Source organism: Mirounga angustirostris, unplaced genomic scaffold (assembly GCF_029215605.1).
Source record: "Mirounga angustirostris isolate CCGP_5_RB_7025 unplaced genomic scaffold, mMirAng1.0.hap1 SCAF_15, whole genome shotgun sequence".
Classification (NCBI taxonomy): domain Eukaryota; kingdom Metazoa; phylum Chordata; class Mammalia; order Carnivora; family Phocidae; genus Mirounga; species Mirounga angustirostris.
The window spans coordinates 87,845,290-87,870,792 of record NW_026991723.1 but is presented as its reverse complement, the minus strand read 5'-3'; the positions used below and the strand labels follow the sequence as shown (position 1 = coordinate 87,870,792).

The window sequence follows — 25,503 nt, the reverse complement described above, 5'->3', positions numbered from 1 at the left end:
GCAAGAAGGGGCTCTATTTCCGTTCATTTCGGTTCCCCGGCTCCTTTCCTGGCCCACAGTGTGGGTTTGATAAATGTTCAAATGTTTGAATAAGGTCCGCATGAGTCATTTTATTTATCTGTTTGAAGAAAGCAGTATTTTGTAACTCTTCTTGTTCCCATTTGCTTGCCCCAACTTACAGTGAGCTGTTTTGAATAACTCAGAGATAACAGGTAAGGTGCTGGCAAGCAGGACTGAGTTGATGTGAGTGTTTCACCTCTCAGTTTTTGGAATCTGGAAAAGATATTTTCCTTTGCACCAGGACATTAACTATATCCCCAAACCATGTTTCTAACATGAACGAATGGGTCAGAGTTCAGTACCCCAGACAGTTTTCAAACCAAATTTGGTAATGTTGATTTAAAACTGCTCAACAAGAAAAGCACCCAGTACAATCATGGAAAATATTAGAACGGCTTTCTACACAGCGACATATTGTTGAGAGAATTGTTCACTGAAATTATATTAATCACAGAGAAGGATTATAAGCTCTCTCTCTCTCTCTGTTTGTTTTTTTAAACAGGATCAATTTGACAACTTAGAAAAACACACACAGTGGGGAATTGACATTCTTGAGAAATACATCAAATTTGTAAAGGAAAGGACAGAGATCGAACTCAGCTATGCAAAGCAACTCAGGTAAGTTGATATTGAAAAAGGTTATTTGTTAACTGCAAAATGGATGTAACAATAATTTATATTCTCATTTATACTGTGAATATATAATCCTTTAAATATTTTCCCCTTTTATGTAAGGTGATATTTCAATTAGAAACCATTGCTTTTGATAGAGAAGATTCATTTCCATAGAACAATAAAAATAAAAACTGAGTTACTGCCCTTAGGCTCTGGGTTTTTGTTTTGTTTTGTTTTTTGAAGGATAGTTTCTGAACTTTGGAGCTACTTATTTTTTTTTTCAGAAAACTCTTAATTGAAATATAATATATAGAGAGAGAAAAGTACACATTAAAAGTGTTCAGCCCCAGAAATCTTCACAGAGTGAACACCCCCCTGTGTCACCAGTACCCAGATGGAGAGACAGGCAAACCCAGCCCCAGAGGCCCCTGGCCCCTTCCGGTGCTCCACCCTCCCATGGCGGTCCACTCTTCTGACTTCGAATGACATGGACAGTCTTGCCTGTTTTTGAACCTCATCTGAATGTATTGACTTCTTAGGCACTGTTTGTATTTGACTTCTTTTGTTCTACATTATGTTTGGGAGATTCATTCATGTGGCTGTATATGGTGGTGGCTTGTTTCTTTTCACTGGTGGTTGGTGTTTGGGTGTGTGAGTATACCACAGTTCACCCATTCCTCTGCCACTAGGCGATTGCTTGTCTCCTGTTTGGGGATATGAAGTCTGTCTACACCCAGGAGTGGAACTGTGGGGTCATAGGTGTTAGCTTTAAGTAGACAGCTTTCCAAAATGCTTCTCCGGATCTGAGTTCCGTCCAGCAGCCCGTTAAGAGCCCTGTGGAGCAGCATTTTAAAAGTGCTTGGACTGCTTACATCTTTAATGATGAAATTATCCAAGAAATTTTGCTTTTAGATAAAATATGTAAAAGTTGTTGGTAGAACAAAGCTGGAACTTGCCGTGGCAGGCACAGACTTTAATGATTTCTTGTTTGGTTGAATTGGTTGGTGCAGATTGTTTTAAGACCTGTTAAAGATCCAGATGACTTTTGGTATATAGAAACATTTCGTTTGAACCCAAAGAGCGTCTGCAGGAGGGTTATGTCAGGTGTCACTGAGAGAAGATGGATTCTTTTAGAGCTGGTGTTGTTTATAAATAAGCACCTGAGTGGTACATCTGGATTGTTTTTATGGATGACAAGTTTTGTTTCTATTGAGTAAAGAAAACATAAAACATATTGCTCAGTGAAGTAACTGTAACCGTTATGACTTGCTGAATCCAGATTGATTTCTGGCACTTTGTGTATCAGCCTCACATCCTGAATGTGGCAGTAGGGAAGGGGCTGCTTCATGCTGATTATCTAAATATCGCACTGTTCGTCATAAAATGTCTTTGGTGTGAAAATGGGTTACATACATCCTTAGCCAAAATACGGTCTCACCTTATGGATTTATCTGTTTGTTGCCTTTCTTTTTGTATTAGCTTACACTTGTCTTCCCTGGCACCTTTGTCATGATCCTGTTTTGTTTGGGAGGTTTATGATTAGATGCCATTAATTCAGCACTTAGCAAGTATCTGCTTGGTTCTGTGTCATGAAGGGAAAGGGCTTTCTTAGCTCCCCCTCTGGATTGCACCTGGCTTCTTGCCCTTTCTCATCACCCTAGGTGAGGGACAGAGGATGCAAGTAACAAAATGGGAGGCTGTTGGAAAAGAATGCAAATTCCAGTGTGGGTTTAGGGTAAAATACGATGGCTCTCCATTGACTGTTTTACCCTCTTGTGGATCACAAGTTGAAACAGAGGATCAGTATCAGGGATCTGATGGCAATCTCTTGAGAAGTACTTTTCCTGAGATCTAAATACATATTTAGTAGACTCTACGCCCAACATGGGGCTCAAACTTACAACCCCTAGATCAAGAGTCCCGTGTTCCACTGACGGAGCCAGACAGGCGCCCCCTGAGATTTAACTATTAACATTGTTTCATTACATCCCTAAGAGGTATCTCAATTTATACTTGTTGGGAGAAGTTGATGTACAAGATCAGGAGTAATTGAACAAATGCCTTCAAGACCATTACTAACCCTTCAGACTGGTCTTCTCCTCCTTGATACTGAGCCCTCAGCCAGGTCCTCAATGCCGATACATAAGCATCCTTTCTATCCTTTGTCGATTTGCTGCCCCACTCACCAAAGTGACTCAGTTTCTCCTTTCTGCAAACCCAGCATCTCCTTTCCCCCTTTCCCATCCTCACCACTTGCTTGCTATGTTACTGAGAGCATGGAAGCAGTCAGAAGAGAATGTCTGCAGACTCTCAGCATCTGTGCCCCCCACCCCGAGATGCTTCTGTCTAAATCCAGGCCCCCCTTTTATGCACTCGGTGTCCCCCCTCCCTCTGGCTCTGGAACTCAGCCCCAGTGGTTCTCTCTCCCATGTCCTCAGTTCTTCGTTCCCTGCTGGGTTATTATCCCCATCGACACACAAGCACACCCTCATTCAAAAACAAACTTCCCTGAGGTGGTTCTCCCCACCAGTGCCACCATGTCGTTGTTCCCCGTTGCAGCCAAACTTCTCAAAAGTGTTCTTACTTGCTGTCTCCAATCCCTCTCCTCTCACTACCTTAGACTCACCGCACACCACTCAGCCAGAATACCCTTCCAGGCCCCTGTGACTTCTGTATGGTTCAACCCAATCACCTGTCCTCAATCCGGCGTCCTTGACCCATCAGCAGCTTTGATGGGGTGGATGCTTCCTCCTCCTTGCATGGCCTCTGTAATTCTAGTCTTCTGGCTTCCTTCCTACTTCACTTTGAGCTCCTTCTCAGCCCGCTCGCTGGGTCCTCCTTTGCCTTTGCCTCTTTACCCGATGTGCCCTGGTGCCCAATCCCTGTCATCTCCCCCTCTCGATCTGTATTCCCTTGGTGATCTCATCTGGCTTTAAGTATGATCCACGTGACAATGGCTCACAGGTATGTACCTCCAAGCTAGACCACTGTCCTGGACTCTGACACAGATTATGCATTATCTCCTAAAACCTATTTGAAATAGAAAGTGTCTGAAACCGAATCTGTCCGCTTAAAATCTGCATCTGCACAGCCCAGCTTTTCCCCACACATTTGAGAGCTGCTCCCTCCTTCCTTGTTAGGTCAGAAACTCTGTTCCTTATTCAGTCAGAAGTCCCCTCTTTCTCAGCCACTACCCCACCCCCATCCCCAATCTAAGCCATCAGGAAGTCCCGGTGACTGTACTTTGCAAATTTACCCAAGATCTGACCCCTTCTCATGACCTCTACCTCAGCCACTGTGCTCTAGTCTCCATCACCTTTCACCTGGGTTATTATGAGGCTTCTAACTGGTTCCTCTTATTCCCTCCTTATCCCCTCTTGTCTGTCTGTGTTCCACAAAGCAGCTAGATCATGGCACTCTGTTCAAAATTCCAACTCTCCATTTCACTCCGTAAATCCAGAATCCTTACTGTGGATGTCCTACAAAGCCCTATGTGATCATATCCCCCAACCTTTCTGACGTCCTCTCTTTCCTCCTTCTCCCTCCTCTCGGCTCTAACTGTACCAGCCTCCTTGCTGTTTCTCACACACACGAGGCACGCTCTTGCCCCAGGGCTCGCCTTTCTGTATGGGTATCACCTCTATGTTCCTCGCATGCCCACCCTCTCGCCTCCCTTCAAGTCTTTGCTCAGATGTTAACTGCTCAGTGAGGCCTACCTCATCTTCCTGCTGTAGTTTACAGTCTTTCCGTAGCACTAATAACTTTCTAACATTCTTTACAATTTTCTTATATATCATATTTATTACTCATTGCCTTCCACTCCTCCCTGCTAGAATGGAAGCCCCTTAAGGGCAGGGGTTTTTGAGTTGTATTCACTGAAGTATCCCGGTAGTATGGAACAGTGCCTAATGCATAATAGGTACTCAGTAAATAGCTGTAGAGTGAATCGACAGGTCCCGTTCTAAGATGGTTGGTCCCCACTGCTCCGAGGAGAATCATGTGTTTGCCCAGCCTATGAGAGCTGATGAGGCTTACCAACAGAACAACCAACAGTGTGTCAACTGAGTGCCAGGGGAGCTCTAATGAACGAGACACCTTGGAGCTCACCTTCTCACTGTGGAAAACAGACCACATGCAAACAAGCAAAAAATTAAATCATTTAAAGATAGCATTTATCATCCCAGATAAGAAAAGCCAGTGATGTGATAGAGCATGATGGTGGGTGGGGGTTACTTAGCTAGACTGGCCAGGGAAAACCTGTTGCTGGAGAACCGAAGGACAAAGAGAGAGGGCCGGCATGCCAAGGTCTAGGGGTAGCTCTTCTAGGCCAAGGGATCAGCAAGTGCAAAGGTCCTGAGGTGGAAACATGTTCAAGGAATGGAAAGGCCAGGGTGACTGAAGCATGGTCAACAAATGCTTGCTTGAAATATCAGTATGATGTTGAAAAAGCAACGCTATCTTTTTGGAGAAGCTTCTGGCATTAAATCATTTTTATTTTTTTCGGCATTAGAGAAAAAAGAACACCAACTTATTTTAGAAGCAAAGGATGATCATTAGGGCTTTGATTTGTGTAGGTTTAGGGGTTGGCAAATTACAGCCTATGTCCCAATCCATCCACTGCCTAGTTTTATAAATAAAGTTATACAGAAACACGGCCACATCCATTCATTAATGTATTGTCTATGGCTGCTTCTGAAAACAATTGCAACTGACTAGCTAACGGGGACCACCTGAGCATGACCTACTTGCAAGTCTAAAATACTCTCCAGGGGCGCCTGGGTGGCTCAGTCGTTAAGCGTCTGCTTTCAGCTCAGGTCATGATCCCAGGGTCCTGGGATCGAGCTCCGCATTGGCCTCCCTGCTCCACAAGAAGCCTGCTTCTCCCTCTCCCACTCCCCTGCTTGTGTTCCTGCTCTCACTAACTCTCTCTCTCTGTCAAATAAATAAATAAAATCTTTAAAAAAATAAAATAAAATAAAATACTTACTCTCCGACCCTTTACAGAAAACATTTACTGACCCTTGCTATAGTTACTATTTCTTCAAGGCAATGTAAGGTCAAATGCCTAATAATGCCTAATAAAATTTTAAAACATTTCATAGACCTATAGAAGAGAACCAACTATTGATTGCCCTTAGCAACTGTTAAATTTTTTTTAAAAGCTAAATTATTTGTTATGATAATGAATTCATATGATTAAAAATGCCAGAGGTAGAAAATGGTGTGCCGTGAAGGGTCCCTTCTCTTAACTCTGTCCCTGGGGACAGTAAATGTTATCAGTCTCTTGTTTATCCTTCCTGAGAAATTTTATGCCAACACAGGCAAATGAGGGTGTGTTTTCTTCCTTGCTTCCCCAGCAGTCCCTTGTGCCCTTGTCTTTCTACATCCTGGAGATTGTTCCAAGGATTCATTATTTTTGTGGTTTTATAATATTGCATTGGCTTGGTGGACGTGTTGATTGTTTCCAGTTGTTTGCAACTCTCAACAAAGTTGCAATGCATAACCTTGTACAAGCCTGTCTAGAGACAAAGTTCCTAAAAGTAGCTCTGTGGTTTTGATAGAGTTCACCAAGTTGCCGCTCAGAGACTGTGACCCTTACCGCTCATAGCAGAGCCTCGGGCAGTGCTACTTACCTTGACCCTCAGCGCTCCCTGGTACCAGTCTTTTCTTATCTTTGCCAACGTGATAAGTAAAAATTGGAGAGTCTGAGCCTTAGTTTGTGTTTCTCTTATTATCAATGAGGTGGAGCCTGTTTTTATACATTTGAGCCATTTATACTTTCTTTTTGATGACCCATTCATGTCCTGGTCAATTTTTTTTTCTAATCGGAGTTCATTGTCAGTAAAGGGTAACTATGTAGAAATCATTTTATAAAATATATTGCATATATTGTATATACAAGGAATTCAACTTACATTTACTTTCACCATAAAAAGTACATACAAGTGAAACTGCAGGATTTTCTGAACCATAAATATTAAACTCTTATAAGATTTAGCAGAAAGATTATAAAAAACTTGTAGGATGTCATTACTTTTTTTTTAACTCCACATTACAATTTTAAGCATGCTCAATTGACTCACTGCTAAGTAAGATAAAGAAAATAATACATGTTTTGCTTCCTGTTCTAGTTGAGTTATATAATTTGGTCTTTAACACAGTCCCACAGTTAATTTGTCTTAATTCTGCATTTATTTGTTTACTTATTTATTTATATTTATTTATTTATTAGAAAGAGGGTATGTGTGTGCACGGTAGAGGAGGGGCAGAGGGAGAGAATCTCAAGCAGACTCTGTGCTGAGTGCAGAGCCCGATGCCGGGATGGATCCCATGACCCTGAGATCATGACCCGAGCCAAAGCCAAGAGTCAGATGCTTAACCGACTGAACCACCGAGGTGCCCCTTAATTCTGTATTTAAATATAAACGTATGCTCACCTCCATTCCTCTACCACAGCTTCTCCACCTGTCTCTTGGCATCAAGAGAAATATGAATATTTCCTTCCCTAATGAGAGTTTATGAAGTAATCCTTCATACAAACAAACTCCTGTTTGTTCCTGTTTCAGAATGCCCCCATACTTGATAATAATTTGACCTGGTTGTTCTCCAGTCATATTTTAGTTCTCTCCAAACTTTGTTGCTGCATTGGTTTTTGGTGGAAAAGTCTGGGGCCAGCCAGATTTCTTTTTTCTTTGTAGGTGACTTGCTTTGACTATATATGTGAAGAATTTTTTTTGTTCCATTTAGCAGTTTGATAACATCGCCAAGCGATGATCATTGTTTGTCAGTTTCCTTAGAGCCCTTTCATATGCAGATTCAGTTCTTCATTTATTTCAGGGTAACTTTCTTCAATTACATCTGAATATTTTTTCTGTACTACTTACTGGGTTATATATACTTTAGAAATATGAGTTTTCCTTATGTTAAAGCATCTTGTTCTTTAGGTAATCTTTTTTTCTGCTTTTGTTAGTTGCTTTCCTTATTATGATTATCTCAAAGTTTTCTTCTGTTAAATTTGATATCCATCCCACTTTATTTATTAGTTCTGTAGTGGTATGCTTTAGTTCTTAGTTCATTTCCTTAACTTTGCCATCTATTTTAGCCCGTGGTCTGGGAAGTCCTTGCTTCATTGGCTTTGTGTTTTTATTAAGTTTGTCTGTAGTGTAAAATTTTCTGGAGGAGTTTGCTTTTGCTTCTTTTTCTTCTTTTCTTCCAGATTGGTTTCTTTCTTTCTTTCTTTTTTTTTGGGGGGGGGGCGTCATTCCCTCCCTCCCTCCTTTCCTTCACTCCTCCCAACCTACCTTCTTTCCCTTCCTTCCTTCCTCCCTTCCTTCCCACCTTTCTTCCTTCTCTTCTGTATTACATATCTTTTTACCTCGCTTATGTTTAATATGGGCAGTTCAGTGAAGTGCTTAAGAGAACAGACACTAGAGCCCCAATACCTGGCATGCATTCTTGATTCTTCCATTCAATAGTAACACAACTTGGGGCATATATTCTCTGTGCTTCATCTTTTTCATCTGTAAAATGTGAATAATAGTAATTCCTCCTTTCTAAGGTTGTTAAGGGGACTTAATGAGATAAGGCACATGCACTTCCTAAGCATGCTTTTCTTACCTGCATAAACAACATCAGTGCTGCTGTTGGTTCTGATAGAGGGTAGTTGAGCATTCCTGGCTGTGCGTCTAGAACTGTTGGCCTTTACCTCTGAGCACCATTATGGGGTAAGGGTGAGGCGAAGGGCCTGGCTTTGTACATTTTGTCTTTGAGACTCTGAGTGTGTTCTGGAACTTTGTTAGAGGTTCTGTTTGAGAGATATATCCTGTTCCTTTGGAATGCCTAGGTTAGGGATGAGCTTCCACAGGCATCCAGCTTGGAGCCCTGGAACGTGAGGATCCAGGTGGTGACCCCTGCTCCTGCCCGAATTCTGGAACCTGGGTGGGCGGCCTGCGTGTCTTCTTCTCAGAGCTTTCCTGTCACTGTTCCTTGACTGCTTACTCACCCCTCAGTTTACTATTGTCTAAATTGATCTTCAGGCTTTCGTGGGCTTATTCCTACGCTACCCCACCCCCTGCCACAGTGGCAGTGAGGGTGGGGGCAGCATCCTTCCATGCGGTCCTAGAATCTTCCGTCCCTCACCGTGGTTGCCGCTTTTCAAAGTGCGTAGGCTGAAGTTATGCTTCTTTCTTCATTGGCTTGTTTTCTGCTGTTGAAAATTGTCCTGGCTTTTAATTCTCACCTCTTGTTGGGAAATCACAATTCTCTGATCGAATTTTATTCTGCTGTCTTTATCCAGAAATCTTGTGGTGAGCTTTTAAAAAAAAGAAAGATAGAAAAAACAAAACATTCCTGGACCCAACCCTGGACCTTCCATTTCGGAGGGCCTGGAACTGGGCCCAGGTATCTCCTTTTTAAAAGCTTCCCTGTGGCTCTTCGGATCAACCAAGTTAAAATCCAGTATCCTTATGAGAGGATTATATTTTTCTCTTAGCTTTTAATTAGCCTGTCTGAAGAGCAAGTTTAATATATAAAACACTTAAAATTTCTCAGAAAGATCCCATAAATTTAAAGCTGCTCTTTGTGGTTTGTTTTCTTGCTTGTTTTTTAAGTTACCTCATACAAAATAGGGGCAAGAAAGCCCATCTCCAGAGAATGGAAATGAAAGTTGATCTTTCTTTCTAGTGGTCCCTGAGAGAAAAATCCTGATTTTCCCTTCCAGACTTCTTAAGCTTTTAGTTTTCTGCTGGCTTTTATAGAGTGAATTATTCATTGGTGCTTTTAAGAAACATTTTGAAGGCTATATATGCTAACATGGTCAAAGTGAGACTCATTCATCACAACGTGACGGTCTCCACAGGCTGTCACCCACAACAGAATATTCCCCCCTCACCCCCCTGTGGTCTTTAATCCTGTTTAGGATTGGATTGGTAAGAAGGAACTAAAAAGAGTGCTGGTTTTACCTTTCTATATTCAAGCTATGTTTCCTTCAACTGGATATAAAATTTAAATTATTTTTATGAAGACTTAGGACTGGAAGCTAAAAAGAAAATGTAGATTTATTAATTTTTTTAATTTATTTTTTTAAATATGAAGTGGGGTTTTTTTTTGTTTGTTTTATTTAAGTAGTCTCTACACCCCACCTCGGGTTTGAACTCACAACCCCAAGATCGAGTTCAAGAGTCGCACACTCTTCTGACTGAGCCAGCCAGGTGCCCCAGAAAATGTGGATTTAAATAAACCTTTACAATAACAGTTGCGAAAGAATTTTTATATAAGATGTGAATTTCACAGTGATATTTTCAATTTGTAATTTATAGTTAATAGGAGAAATGGTTAATATTTAAAACCATGCATTAAAAATATCTCACATGCTGGGGCGCCTGGGTGGCTGAGTCAGCTAAGCATCTGACTCTCGATTTCAGCTCAGGTCAAGATCTCAGGGTCGTGAGATCAAGCCCCACGTCCGGCTCCTCTCTGGGCATGCTTGAGATTCTCTCTCCCTCTGCCCCTCCCCCCACTCCTCTTCCTCTCTACCAAAAAATCCCATATATGCTACTCTACGCATATGTGGAAAAGAACCTATTGGTTATATGGTCGTCTGCTTTCCATGTGCTCCCCTTTCCATCCCTGCCGGCTGTGAGTAGGATGGACTGTTTTTACTAAATCTACCTTTTAAGGAGTGACTGTGGTAAACCAACTCAAAGAACTGTATTGTGCTTTCAACAAACAAGATTTCTCTCCTTTGCATTATTTTTTTCTTTAAGCCACTTTATTTATTTATTTAAAAGATTTTATTTTTAAGTAATCTCTATACCCGTTGGGGCTTGAGCTCACAATCCTGAGATCGAGAGTTGCACGTTCTTTACCAACAGAGCCAGCCAGGTGCCCCTAAGCCACATTTTTAAAAGAAATGCTATTTTTCAGCATTCTTTTGGATCTAGACTTATTAGGTAAACTGTACTATGCATCCAGAGTATCAGCAGAGAAAATATGACATGTTTTATTATTATTATTATTATTATTATTATTATTATTATTATTATTATTATAAGTAAGCTCTATGCCCAGTGTGGGGCTTGAACTCATGACCCCGAGATCAAGAGTCCCATGCTCTACTGAGTCTGCCATCCAGGTGCCCTTCATATCTTCATTTTATTTCATTTATTTTATTTTTTAAAAGATTTTATTAATTACTTGTCAGGGAGAGAGCAGAAGCAGGGAGAGCGACAGACAGAGAGAGAAGCAGGTTCCCTGCTGAGCAAGGAGCCTGATGTGGAACTCAATCCCAGGACCCTGGGAGTCTGACCTGAGCCCAAGGCAGATACTTAACGAACTGAGCCACCCAGGCGTCCCCATATCTTCACTTTAAATTGCAACAGTCGATATTCTTGGGTGTTACATATTCCCTCAGAAAACTTGAAGGGGCAATAGAGGTCATTTCATCCAACCCCCTTGAACTCACAGATGAGGAGCTGGATGCACAGACTTGCTTGTTGGTTTGTCTGGGGTCACGCCATCCCAGAGCAGTGTCCTTTTTACTGAAGTCCATTGCCTCAAATCATCTAGTAACACCTGTTAGAGATGAAATCACATCCACTTTGTACGTAAAATGTACCATGATCAAAATTGTAAACTTATGATGGTACATTTTTTTCTAGGTGAATCTGTAGATTTAGGGGGAATACAAGAAAATGTGAAATAATGAAAGTAACTACTAGGAAAGAGGAATAGAAACACAGGATAAACAGGGAAGTGAATACTGAGATGTGGTCAAGTGAGGACCCCCACTGTGGACCATTAGTCAGCCTCTTCTGGCTATTTCCCTAAACTACAGCGACCAAAGTCAGGTCCCACGAGAAATCAGCCGATGGGACCCATGTGCATGAGTTTTGTTTTTCCAGGCTTACCCCATGGTTTTTGTGTAAATTTAAGGGTGTTGAATGTAGAGATTGTCTGGATTCTTGACCCAGAGGTGAGATTAGGAAGAGAGATGTGAGTGATTTTGTCTCATCTGAGTGTGTTCAGGGCAAACCTGCTGGGCAGGTTAAAAGTCCTCCTAATTAAATATCTTAGCATGAACAGCCCCCAGATTCCTTTCCTTTTCATTCCTCTTTGGGGGAGTAGCCACACAGCCTTGCCAACATGCCCTTGGCACTTGGACTTTTTTTTTTAAGATTTATTTATTTATTTTAGAGAACACGAGTAGGAGGAGCAGAGGGAGAGGGAGAGAGAGAGAGAATCCCAAGCAGACTCCCCGCTAAGTGCAGAGCCTGAAGGGGCTCGATTCCACGACCCCGAGATAATGACCTGAGCCAAAACCAAGAGTCAGATGCTTAACCGACTTCGCCACACAGGCACCCGGCGTTTGGATTTTTAATTTGAACATTTGGACATAGTCCACATACTTTCCTTGGATCGTTGTGAAGATGATCAGGAGGGAACGGTGGCCTGGAGGGAAACTCGCCCTCAGCTCGGTGCTGCAGATGAAATCGGCTGCATGTGTACACATGGTCTGTACTCTCCAATTAAAGTCAGGTCGTAACAGCCAGGTTAGCACCAGCTGGTGCCCCTTTCTGTTCTTACGTGCTCTACCTTTGAGGTCAGAGATTCAAAGAGATGCAAGTCCTTCATAACCAGAGCTTTATCACCCATGTAGAAAGATGGAAGGAAGCAAGGGGCACCTGGCTGGCTCAGTTGGAAGAGCATGCGACTCTTGATCCGGGGTCGTGAGTTCCAGCCCATGTTGGGTGTAGAGATGACTTTAAAAAAAAAAAAAAAAGGAAATAAATGGATTTCAGCTGCGGACATTTTGTGATTTTTTTTTTTTTTTTTTTTTTTACTTGTACACAAAAAGCACTGACTTCATCTTTCATTCCTGATTTCTCAATCATCTTTCTATAGAAGGTGACATTTCTGCATTTTTGTTTTAGGAACCTCGCAAAGAAATACCAACCTAAAAAGAACTCGAAGGAGGAAGAAGAATACAGGTCTGTTTAATGCTGATGATTATGTGCTGATATCTTTATGCCAGTCGTGATGATGTCTGAAGGAAAGGAGAAAGGAAATCTACAAAAATAAGCTGCATTCCCCATTCATATTTGTGCTAGTTTTTAAATTGGCAGCGAGAACAATAAAAACCCTACTCAGCTAACTTATGCCGAGTCACTAGACCTATTCCAGATTGTTTCAATTAAGGTAATTGGGAAAAGCTTAGAATATAATCTAAGCAAATACAGGAAGTGTGGATTATGCATTCCACAGTCTTGATTTGCTTTTGTACTACCAGGAGTCTCTTTCACTGAGAAATATGTCCCTTTCAGTCAGCAACTTAGGCACCTTAACATGGACAGCCCAAAAGTATTATATTTCTAATTTGGATCTAAACATCCATTGCATTAGGGCATATTTAGTATGTATCGGTATTTGGGGTCATATTTGGACCAGGTATTAACAAAGCCAAATACTGCCTTATGTAGAGTGATTCGGTGTCACAAAATGCAAAGTGTTTCAGTTGTAATTAATTCTGAGCCATTTCGATGAGAACACTTTTATGAGTAATGAACTGTCAGGGTCCTATGGGACGTTGATGCACATTAACCTGATTTTAATTAATGTTTCGTCAGCGCATACAGTGTTTTAACAGAGGGGACCTTGTTTGAAAAAGAGCGGTGTGTGTTCATTTCCGTAGGTATACGGCTTGTAAAGCTTTCCTTTCCACCCTGAACGAAATGAATGATTACGCTGGGCAGCATGAAGTTATCTCCGAGAACATGACCTCGAACATCACTGTGGAGTTAGCCCGCTATGTCCAGGAACTGAAGCAGGAGAGGAAATCGGTAACAAAAGTTTGTTTTTTCTTCCTAAGAGATGGACCAGGGGTAATGGGAATATCCTAGAAGCTTTCAAATTAAATAGTCATATAAGGTGGTCTTGAACTGAATTGTATAAAAGTTATGGACCCTGTTCTTAGAAGGTGCTTCTAGGTCTTTATAAGGGTCTCTCAGACACTGAAACTTATCTGAGGACCCCTAGGATACTAATCCCTTTGAGGAATTTAAATATATTTGAGGATATCAGACATAAAAAGAGTAAGCAGTATAAGATGGTATGTGTGGTGTGGAATAAATAGTATTAAAATAAATGCTTATAAAGTGTTCACAAAGCCAGAAAGATGACCTCAGCTCCATCTACTCTGTTCTTTGGCTCCTTCATCATCTAACGAAGAGGTCCTTTTTGCTCCTCCTACCTTCGGTATCATCTTTGCATAGCTCTTATTATTAACAAAGGAGAAAAAGGTACGCTCACACAAAGTATATTCATAGTCAAGGTTTTGTCCTAAAAGATTTATTTCTACGCTTTGGTCTGTGTCATTGTTCTCTGACCGGTTATGCAGTGCATCATAATTTTTTTTTAAATATTTTATTTATTTATTGGACAGAGAGAGACACAGTGAGAGAGGGAACACAAGCAAGGGGAGTGGGAGAGGGAGAAGCAGGCTTCCCGTGGAGCAGGGAGCCCGATGCGGGGCTCGATCCCAGGACCCTGGGATCATGACCTGAGCCGAAGGCAGCCGCTTAACAACTGAGCCACCCAGGCGCCCCGCAGTGCATCATAATTTGTTAGTAATAAAGAACTAAAGCTGGCCTGTGATAATACTTTTTTCATTTAAATTCGAGTCCACCATAATTCTTCTGGTGCTCTGGAGAAGCAGGAGCCAACAGGGAAGATGGGGTTCCTGCTGAAACGGAAGAGATATTAAATAATAATGGCCAAACTAATTATTTAATTGCAATTGTGATAGTTGCTACAAAGTGTAAGTACAGGTTCTGTAGGAGGAGGTGATAGGAATACCTAACATGCTCGTGCTCAGGATCAGGGAGAATCTTCCCAGGGCCCTTAACAGCTAACGTTTTAATAGGACTCAAAGGATGAGGAGGAGTTGCCTGGGACAAGCAATAGAGGTAGCAGCCAGTGCAAAGGCCCTGAGACAGGAAGGTATTTGGAACATCTGACGAGTTTACTTCTTACTAAGCTATAAGTAGGTAACACATGGCTTTGGGTATGTTTAGTAGTTAGGAACAGATATATGGCTTAAGATCAACCTGTTCGTTTGGGGAAAAAAACCACTCAGTTCATAAACTGAGATAAAATTTTTATCTGTTCACATTAGAGCAGTGGATCTCAACTAGGCATAATTTTTCTCCCCACCCCAGCAACACTTGCCAGTATCTGGAGGTAGTTTTGCTTAGATTAGATTGGGGGGGGTTGCCATTGGCATCTGGTGGGTAGAACCCAGAGATGCTGGTAAACATCCTACAATGCACAGAACAGCCTCCTCAACAAAGAAGAACCTGGTCCATAATGTCCGTAGTGCCCAGACTAAGAAACCTTGCACTAGAGCCCCAGATTAGATGACAGCATCTTCCAGACCATTCATTAAAGATCTTTTTTTTTTTTTAAGGTTTTATTTATTTATTTATTTATTTGACAGAGAGAGACAGCGAGAGAGGGAACACAAGCAGCAGGGCAGAGGGAGAGGGAGAAGCAGGTTTCCCACTGAGCAGGGAGCCCGACGCGGGGCCGGATCCCAGGACCCTGGGATCATGTCCCGAGCTGAAGGCAGATGCTTAACGACTGAGCCACCCAAGTGCCCCTAAAGATCTTTTCTATGATGGAAAGGAAGCAGTGAAACAGAATACTAAGAAACAGAATGAAGCACAAATACCTAATATAATCATAAAGTCAATACAGTAAATCTGAACATGATGTTAGACTGCTTCCCTGGGTTCTTGAACTTCCCTCAACCTTGCAAAGTTCACACCTTCTTCCTGTTTGTTTCTTTGTTCAGTGCTTTGTGTCTCTTGACTGACCTTCATCCACCCATATAGCTTAGAAATTTAGCCAACACCCCAAACAAGAACTCTCTGCATTTACCTTAGTACAGAATATAAATTCTGTTTCTGGAGTGAATCATGAGATATGAACCCACATAACCTGGCTTCCTGTTACTTTTTTTGAATGCCTCTCCTCCAACCACATGGCCCCCTTGCTGCTCCTCAACCTCGCCCCATGTTATCCTGCCTCAGGGCCTTTGCACTGGCTTTTCTCTCCTTGGAAAGCTTTTCCCCCAGATATCTGCAAAACTCACTTGCTGACTTCTTCTCAGGAATATCGTCCTGTTGAGGTCTGTCTTGTCCACCTTATTTAAAATTACAAAGTCCATTCTCTCCTTCCCCTCTTCATTCCCACCACCTTCCCTGCTTTACTGTTTTTCCATAGTGTTTACCAGCATCTAACATTTTATATATTTGCTTGTTTCCTTTCGTTTCACACTAGAATGTAAGCTCCGTGAGGGCAAGAATTTTCTTGGCTCCTGTTATATCCCAAGCACCTGGAAGTGTGCCAGGGTAGAAGAAAGAATTAGAAGTAGAGAGAAGCAGTCTTAGACTCAACTTCATTCTTAGACTTTGTGTTACTAGTAGAGAATCCTTGTATTTCCTTTTTGTGTTATGTTTGGGTCCTTTTGTTTTATTCACTCACTGCTAATCATATGTCTTTTGTACAGTCCATCATATCAGTAGTTTGAATTCTGTTCCTTTTTTTATCAGAAATTACAGTAATTTATAGAGTAAATTATAGGTGATACAGATACACATTAAATAATATCTTGCAATATGTAGTGTTCCTTTTATTTTAGGGAAAATTACAAGCACACATCTGAGTCAGATGTTCTCCTGGGAAGAACTGCAAACACCATGCTGTCTTAAAGCATTTTGTAATTACATTAAAATGACATTTTAGGAAATTGGGGAACCTTTTAAACTTCTAGAAAGAAAGAAAGAATATCAGTAGGCAAATGCATATTTGTGGTGTTTTAATATAATGCATCGTGAACATTTTTGGTTTTTTTCGACATATTTACCATTATTTTGAATGACTGCATAATGTGGCATTATGTTGTATATTGATACACTGTGACTTTAAAAATTATTCTGATTATATTGTCTGTTTAATTGTTTGGCCTCAAGTCTTCATTTTCATGGATTATAATAACTGATATCTATTAGGCTTTACATTTCATCTTCATAGCACCCCTTGGGGAGGGGGACCATTACACATTTTACCCCAGACCAGGAGGCTGGAGCCAGCAAGGCAGGGAGTCAGGACCGTCCCCAGGGGTGGAGCTGGGTGTCTCCCTAAACCTGCACACGTTTGCATGCATGTTTTTGTTTCCACTGAGTGACATTCTTTAACTTACATCCAAGGATGCCGGGTTAAACAGTGTGAACATCTTCATGGGCAGTGAGTTGGTAGATAAGGTGCTCCTTGAAGTCGAACCATAAGGACCAATATTTCTCCTTTAGAGCTTTCCCTTTTGGCTTCTCTGACTCTTATTAGTGAGTGATCTTACTTATTTTTGAAAAGATGACTCCAGGGGCGCCTGGGTGGCTCAGTCAGTGAAGTGTCTGCCTTCGGCTCAGGTCATGATCTCAGGGTCCTAGGATCGAGCCCCGCGTTGGGCTCCCTGCTCCGCGGAACGCCTCCTTCTCCCTCTCCCACTCCTGCTTGTGTTCCCTCTCTCGCTGTGTCTCTCTCTGTCAAATAAATAAATAAAAATCTTTAAAAAATAAAGTAAAAAGACCTTTTTAAAAATGTTGAATTGATGGATGGCATTGAAATGAGCTGCTTTCACCATTTTAGGTCTAGCTAGTATTTCTCATAGCTGACCAGAAATCATGTCTTGCTTAAGTACCAGTCTGGTTAACCATTAGTTTAATACGTTTTGGGCCATTTGATATAGTGGCGAAATCCTATCTGCCCAAAGGGATGATTTCAAATTTACGGGATTACTGCTGGATCTCATTATTGCATGTAGAGTATTTCCAAGTTCAGTTTGGAATACTACTAGAAAATGATTTCTCCTCTAGATTTTGCCATGTTTGAATAGATGAACCTTAACAAGGATCTGCATGGTGAAAAAGAGCTCATTCTGCAAAAGATGTTTTCTTCCCTCTAGATTTGAAAGGAAGGTAGTAAGAAGGAAGTAAGTAGAGGGAGAGATGGACATTCTTCCCATCTTGGGGGCCATTTCATGATAATGAGCCAGCTGTTTGTCCTTGAAGTCTTAAAAATCTCCCATTGTAAAACAGGATAACACCTATTCATGCTGTTCATGTTCTTTGGAGAAAAGATGGGTTTTAGGCAAGCCATGTCCACACCTACCTTGTTCTCATGTTACATGCAGCTCTCTTGCGTAGTATCATGAATAACCAGTGTCTGTCCCGAGACACAAATCTGTAGGCTCTTTGTTACGAAAATTCATTGATTTTTCAAAAGTAACTTCTTTAAAAGGAAACCTTGACCTGCTGTCTGCAAGGAGTTTAGATTCTTTCCTGCCTAATGTCTGAGCCAGCAACAGTTTCCATCAGATTGCATGAGTAGTCCTGGGAGCCCGCAGGGAGCGTGCTCTTAATTTCTTCACCTAATGGGCTCCGCTGCAGAAATTATATTTTTAGCGAGATACTCGCCTTCTCTTTAGAGAGAATAGAATCAGGAGCCAGTCTTTGGGGCGAACGTAAATCAAAGTACACAGTGACAGTTCCTTTGCTTTGTATTCAGTTTTTTGTCTGCATATGTAAATTATCAATAAATCTTTACTATGTGACAATGTCTAGGATTTACTGGTGTTCAGTAGAAATTACTGGGAATCAACATTCTTTATAAGGCAGCATGCTTAGTTTTAATGTGTAAAATCTGGGAATTTTATACATGCCTGATTTTCCTAGATTTTGACAGATTTACAGTAAATACAATATTCTTCTCTTTTAGCTGACCATGTGGCAAAAAGAACTTCTGTTTCTTGGGGCCCTGGGTGGTTTAGTCGGTTGAGCATCCAATTCTATTTTTATTTATTTATTTGACAGAGAGAGACAGAGAGAGAGGAAACACAAGCAGGGGAAGTGGGAGAGGGAGAAGCAGGCTTCCCGCTGAGCAGGGAGCCCAACGAGGGGCTCGATCCCAGATCCCTGGGATCATGACCTGAGCTGAAGGCAGACGCCCAACGACTGAGCCACCCAGGCGCCCCTGAGCATCCAACTCTTAACTCTGCTCAGGTCTTGATCTCAGGGTTGTGAGTTCAAGCCCCACGTCAGGCTCCATGCTGAGTGTGGAGCCTACTTTAAAAAAAAGGGGGGGAACTTCTATTTCTTTTATGTACTCTTCCCCCCTTTCTTGAAGGGGGGTGCTATGATTCATGTATTAGTTGCCAGTATTGTTAAAGAATGTTACCAAAACTCTGGATTAGAGAACAAAAACTCAAACTTTTGGGGTGCCTGGATGGCTCAGTCAGTTGGGCGTCTGCCTTTGGCTCGGGTCACAATCCCGGAGTCCTGGGATCGAGCCCCGCATCGGACTCCCTGCTCCGTGGGAAGCCTGCTTCTCCCTCTCCCACTCCCCCTACTTGTGTTCCTGCTCTCGCTATCTCTCTCTGTCAAATAAATAAATAAAATATTTTTACAAAAAAGAAAAAAACTCAAACTTTTTATAAACCAAAATCCTCATTTTTCTAAGTTACCTTCTAGATGTCACAGACATAGAGATATTGATATGTCTCTGTATCAGAGACTAATATAGATACGTATATGTAATATCTCTATATAAATATATTACATATATAAAACACTTAAGCATATTAGTCCTATATAGATATAATTTATATTTTTCTTTATTCCACATTTGATATCATAAGCAGTTTTTATTTTTCTACTTGAAAATATGTAGTTTTAATCATCGGAATTTTAGTGGCTAGGCATTATTCTAATGCTATTATCATTCACTTAACTAATTCTTTAATATTTGATCTGTAGGCTATTACCAGTTTCTGATTGTTTACTTTTAGTTATATAAACAATACTGCAGAGAACTCGCTACTTTAATAGCTCTTTTGTGTATGGGGTGGGGATCGTTCCTCCAAGCTAAATTCCCAGAAAAAGAGTACGAGGTCAAACATACATGATTTATGGTTCTTAATTAAGCTTTGGTCGTTTACTAAAGTATTGGTCTTTAACAGAAGTATAGATGAGATTCCTAAGTCACTGAAATGATCAACGAGATTGTGAATTAGCCGATCTGAAATGTGGGTAGTTCAGAGTTGCTATCAGATATATTCCTCCATAAGAACTAAGGTAAATATACCCTTGTTGGCGATTTTTGCACATTGAATCAAGTTATTAGAGATTTCAGAGAGATTGTTTGGTTCATCTCCAGCCTTCAAGTCTGTCTCAGGATTATCCACAGTGATCACCACTAAACGCATAAGAGGGATTTATGGAGATTTGTAGCTCCAGAAGGGGAGTCAGGAGGTTCCGGCCAGCATTTACTGGAAGCTACAAGTAAACTTCTCTGCACAGGTGGAAAGTATGGCTCATTACAAAATATTGGCCAGGAGCAGAATCGCTTTTTGGCAGTGGTTATCTGAAAAGTTCTAGAGGAAACAATTATACAATACCTTCAGTGACTCACTAAAATTTTTATAAACAGAGAGTGCTTACAAGACCCCACATTACTTAGAATTGACCAGTTATATTTTTTTCCCTGAGGTTTCAGGGATGTTTAAAAATTGATACTAAAAGATTCAGTCATCTCAAAGTTAGGTATTGGATAGGTCCTATTTAGCAACTTAGGGAGGGACTTGATTTCCTATAAGGCAGTTTTGTAGCATGAACTGACCCTACTATGTTTAGAACATGTTTTTATAAGAAATTACAGCAAACAGACAAAGCCTAGCATGAAGGAATGCAAAAAATAAAAGGGGCCTTACGTATATGATCAAGTCATTACAAATCTATTTCTGATCTTTTCGGTCCTATTGAGATGCAACTGGGGGTACTCTGTTATAAAGCCAGGACCTGTGGGAAGAAAGCACAGAAAGCCAAGAGGGAGTTTTGATTTCATGGCCTGGAAGAAGAGGGTTTCGATAATAGTTCCTCTTTACTGGGGTTACCATTTTTACTTAAATAAATCCAAAATCCAAAAGCGAGGGGCCCTGTAGAAGTTGTTGGTCTTCTGCCTGTGTCATGCTGATGGGACACCCACTGATAGCCCCTGGTTTAATGTATCTGTAGAAGGTGTATTTGGTTTTGTTATGTCTTCTTTGTTTTGAGAGGACATGTGATAGGAGCGTGCTATTCATCAAGGCCCTGTCACCGCTGTGGTTCTGTCACCTGCAGAATCATTAAAATTTTATCCTAGCATTTATGGGATAACATACCTAGTTATCAGGAGGCTGACATTCTGCTCTTGATTCCCTGGATTTGAAGTGCAACTTTGGGTTTTGTGTTTCTCCCTTGTGAGCTGGAACGAGACCTTCTTTTTCTTCTAAGAACTGGGAATTACTTGACTGATGTTTTGTGTCCCAGCTGACTCTCTTATATCCAGGCATCTGCTTGCCATCTCCCTTGATGTGCCCGATGCAGCATCCCCCAGCACACCAATGTCCCCTGGAGCCCGGCAGCACTGGGAATGATGCCTCAGAGCTGTGCCATGCAGTGGCCTTTTTTATCCCATCCAAAAAGAAACTTTGGATCCCCCAAACTCCTTTATCACACCCCTGTATCAATCTGCATTTCCTCCCGTCAGTAAATGGCACTCCTTTTTAACCTAGTTGTTCTAGCCAAAACCATAGGGCACCCAGGACTTCTTTGTCCTTCACACCCCATCTTCTATATAATAATCAGGTCCTGTCGGCTCTACCTTCAGTAAATGTTCTGAATCCAAACACCTCTCACCCCTTGTCCGGTCCCTCATCATCTCACCTGGAGGATTGCCCCAAGCCTCCTACTTCATCCCTGTGCTCCCAGGCTCACCCCGTGGTCCATGGCGCAGCTCCCCGTCTCCACCTGTGCCACCAGCTGTCCCGTGAGCAAGTGCAGCAGCCTCCCCCCTGGTCCCTCTGCCACGCCTGCCCCATTTGGTACATTCTCCACGCGGCAGCCCGCGCAACCTCGTGATAATGCAGATCAGACCACGTCCCTTCCCTTCTTCAGTCCTTTGGTAGCTTTCCCTCACACTCACGTGGCCTGGGAAGCCATCCTTGGTCCAGCCCTTGTCTGCTTCTGCCTTATCTCTCGTCTTGGTCTGATCACATTAGCGTCAGCTGTTCGATGAACACACGAAGCCCTTTCCTGCTTCAGGGCATCTCCACTGTCCAGCTGAAGAAGGGTTTTTCCTTCCCCAGACCTTTGCAAGTTCATGCCTCTACTTTGTTCAAGAAACATCCCCATCCAGATCTATCTAAAATGTCACTGCACCCATAGCCGCCCTCTCTGTCCCCTTGTCCTTTTTCTCTTACCACTGTGTCCACTGGGTTTCATAAGGACAGCACCCAGCATGAGCAGCACCCTGCACCTGGGGGCATGCAATTAACATTCGTGGAATGAATGACTGAATTTGATTGTAAGAGCTTTCAGCCTTTTGGGGAAGGATTACTGCCCCTAAAGTCTCACCCTTGGTCAACCTGGCACTTTATCTGAAACTCTTACTGATGGTGATTCTCCTTGTCTGGGTTTGGAAGTAAGAGATTGATACCCTCAGAAGGGCTCAAGTGAGGGGCATCACTGCTTAATATTGATCATTTTAAGATTCTTTCATCCTAGAAGCGCCTGGGTGGCTCAGTCGTTAAGCGTCTGCCTTCAGCTTAGGTCATGATCCCAGAGTCCTGGGATCGAGCCCCGCATCGGGCTCCCCACTCTGCGGGAAGCCTGCTTCTCCCTCTCACTCGCCCTAGCTGTGTTTCTCTCTCTGTGTCAAATAAATAAATAAAATCTTAAAAAAAAAAAGATTCTTTCATCCTAAAAGTTAATCAGGAGCCGCCTGGTTGGCTCAGTCCCTAGAGCATGTGACTGTTGATCTTGGGGTCGTGAGTTCAAGCTCCACTTTGGGCGCCGAGCTAACTTAAAAAAAAAAAAAAAAAGAGTTAATCGAGATTCTTCAAAACAATTAGAATTTTAAGGAATATGAAAGAAGGGATTATTCTGAAGAATAGATAGAAGCCTCCTGGAGTCCAGGTAAATTGTGAACGTGTGTGGAGCGATCTGGGTAGCAAAAGCCAGCATGAGAATGACAGGAGCAGTGGGGAGAAGGCACACTGGGAGAGAAGTAAAGACAACTTGGCAGTGTCTGCTGGACCATGCGTGGGGTCCCCCGCCCGGTGCCCAGATGGTCGGGGGGATGGGTAGTGTTCAGCGACTGAGCTTGACACTGGGAGGTAGGCATGTTTGGAACTTGTGCACCAAGAAGGTATTTGTGTTACAAATGGATTAAGGAAAATGGACCTTCCTGAATTAATCATATTTATTTAATCATATGACCATACTGTATAAATCAGAATGCGGCTGCCATCACGAATGCCTAGGTTTATGGTTTGGGATTGGAGGGAGGGGGCGAAGTGCTCCCTTGAGCAGGGCTGACGGTATTTGAGTTTCCTCCACAGTCCCCATCCATGTCTCTGCCACAGAGATTCATAGTTGCATTAATTAATCCCGAGTCAGGCATAGAATCTGCTAGTGTTCAGACCCACCACGCTGTGGGTTTTGAGGAAATTATAACATTTGTCACAGACGTATTTTCTGCAAGCTCCTTTTTTCTTTGCCCTTTTCAAGTCTTGTGCTCCTTTGTTTTCATCTGTGGAATCTGAGTTTTTTTTAAAATTCCAGATGGTTGACTGTCCTCAATTGAGTGTTTATTCTTTTTCCACTTTTTTTTTTTTGGAAGTGGCTGTTCTCACATCAATGCCATATTTTGCTTTTTTATGGAGTTTTAAAAATTAAGGGTCTATTATATATAAATAGAGTAAAAGCGAGCAGCTGTTGTACTTAATTGTGGAGTGTGAATAATAAACATTTTCACAGCCTGAGTATGATCTCTTGGAGCCCAGTAAAACCTTCTCAGAAGCTTTGTCATTGTAGTTTTTCTTGAAGTTAGTGCTTGCTTATTTTAGGTTCCCTGTGATTCTTCTCTCAGCCGCCCCTGGTCACTGGGAGAACCCTAAAAAAATTTGGAAGGATGCTTTTATTATTTATATAGATTCTACCTGTATATTTTTAAGGTCCAACCAAAAATTTGAAATGGAAGTAAGTTTCGCTGTCAGCTGAGATACCATCAAGCATTTTCAAAAGTCTGTTATTACCTCCGAAGAGAAATGAAAGCATCCTGCTTACAGGAGAAAGTCAGGAGCATTGCTCTGGGTCCCTAGAGATGGCATTTCCTGTCTCAGCTGATAGGAGAAAAGCGCCGTGATGACTTCACTTTGCGGCTCCGAAAGACTTATTATCTTTCTCTAGAGAACAATCCCTCTTTATTTAGAGCTCGGGAGGCACACTCTTTAGATACACACTTGCTCACTGTCTGGCAAAGCAATGCTTTGCCATTGTTTGTTAAAAAACAACACACACATCTGGCAAGCTGGTTTGCTTGTTTACCTTTGTAACTGTTAGCTAGCTTTTCCAATTGAAGGAGGGGAGAGAGAACTGGACCCAGGTGACCTCTGTCTAGGTCATGGTACGCTCAGGACGGTCAGGAGACCTTGGGTTCCACCCCCGGATTTCCTAAGGGATCAGGCAGCACCACGTATTTTTTTTCTGTGTTGTAGCCAAATGAATTTTGAAGGAACACATACCGTGAGAGATACATTAGAAGGAAAATCACGGACACCTTGATTTTTCCCTACGTCTCAGGAGACATTAGGATCTCAGTGTAGTTCTCAAATGGTTGTTTTAGTCGGACAGAACTGGGGCTGAGGAGTCCTTCAAGGGAGAAAGCCCATCATCAGTCAAGTCAAGGTGCACAACCGTGCTTGAAAAATAAATTCACCTTTATTTTTAAATATTAAACGAAGGAGCAGCGGGAGAATTTACTGTGTGGGTTTTCAATCAAAGTCAGCCCTCGCGGGCGCCTGCGTGGCTCAGTTGGTTGAGCGACTGCCTTCGGCTCAGGTCATGGTCCTGGAGTCCCTGGATCGAGTCCCGCATTGGGCTCCCTGCTTGGCAGGCAGTCTGCTTCTCCCTCTGACCCTCCCCCCTCTCATGTGCTCTCTCTCATTCTCTCTCTCTCAAATAAATAAATAAAATCTTAAAAAAAAAAAAAAAGTCAGCCCTCGTGCTCCCAGAATATGACTGTGTGTGTGTGTGTGTGTATGTGTGTTTGTGTGTGGCGGGGGTGGGGTGGGGTATCTATTGTCTTCAGAGAAGATTCCTGTGATGATAAAGCGCAGTCAGCCTTCCTGGCAGCGCCTGTCGCCTTCTGCGTACTCTTGTGTGCGTTTCCTCTCTCAGCCCAGGACTGGCCTTGTGTTTCGTGAAAACATTTCGAGAGCATAAACCCAGAGCACGGGTCTGAGTTTGGTGCTAAGGCATCTCCCCTCCCCTTTATGTCTGTCTTTAAATCTCAATGTAAAATGGGGAGGGGGATGGGGAGATCTTTTCAGCAAATCGCAGAACACGGTGATCCTGCTTGCGAAATGGGGGATCGTCCTCTTGACAATTCAGGAACGTGGCTTCTGACTGGGCAGGACTCCAGGAGCCCAGGGGCCTCCCTGAGAGGGCACGGCAAAGCCTGTTTCTCTGCCTCCCTGTCTGCCTCTCTCTTTACCACCCCCCCACCCCCCAGGACCTCCCTCAGTCCTGCCCTCCATTCCATGTTAAAGTGATATATGTGGCTTTCAGAAAACCCACTTGCATTTGGGACTTCCTCCGAAGTTCAAGATTTTCCTAGCTCTGCCCTCAGCTCTCCTTCTACTTCCACTGCCTTGATCCTGTCTTGCTTGTTTATTTC

At 42.3% G+C, this 25,503-nt stretch overlaps 1 protein-coding gene across 10 annotated transcripts in view; it reads left to right on the top strand.

The window, feature by feature from the left end:
* Positions 1 to 25,503, top strand: part of FNBP1 (formin binding protein 1) — a 140,865-nt gene that overhangs the window by 52,742 nt on the left and 62,620 nt on the right. For all 10 annotated transcript variants that reach the window (XM_045883336.3, XM_045883337.3, XM_054509461.2 and 7 more), the window contains exons 2-4: positions 563 to 678; positions 12,606 to 12,662; positions 13,364 to 13,511. In XM_045883336.3, the coding sequence (XP_045739292.1) occupies positions 563 to 678; positions 12,606 to 12,662; positions 13,364 to 13,511 (321 nt within the window). The remainder of the gene's footprint in view (positions 1 to 562; positions 679 to 12,605; positions 12,663 to 13,363; positions 13,512 to 25,503) is intronic.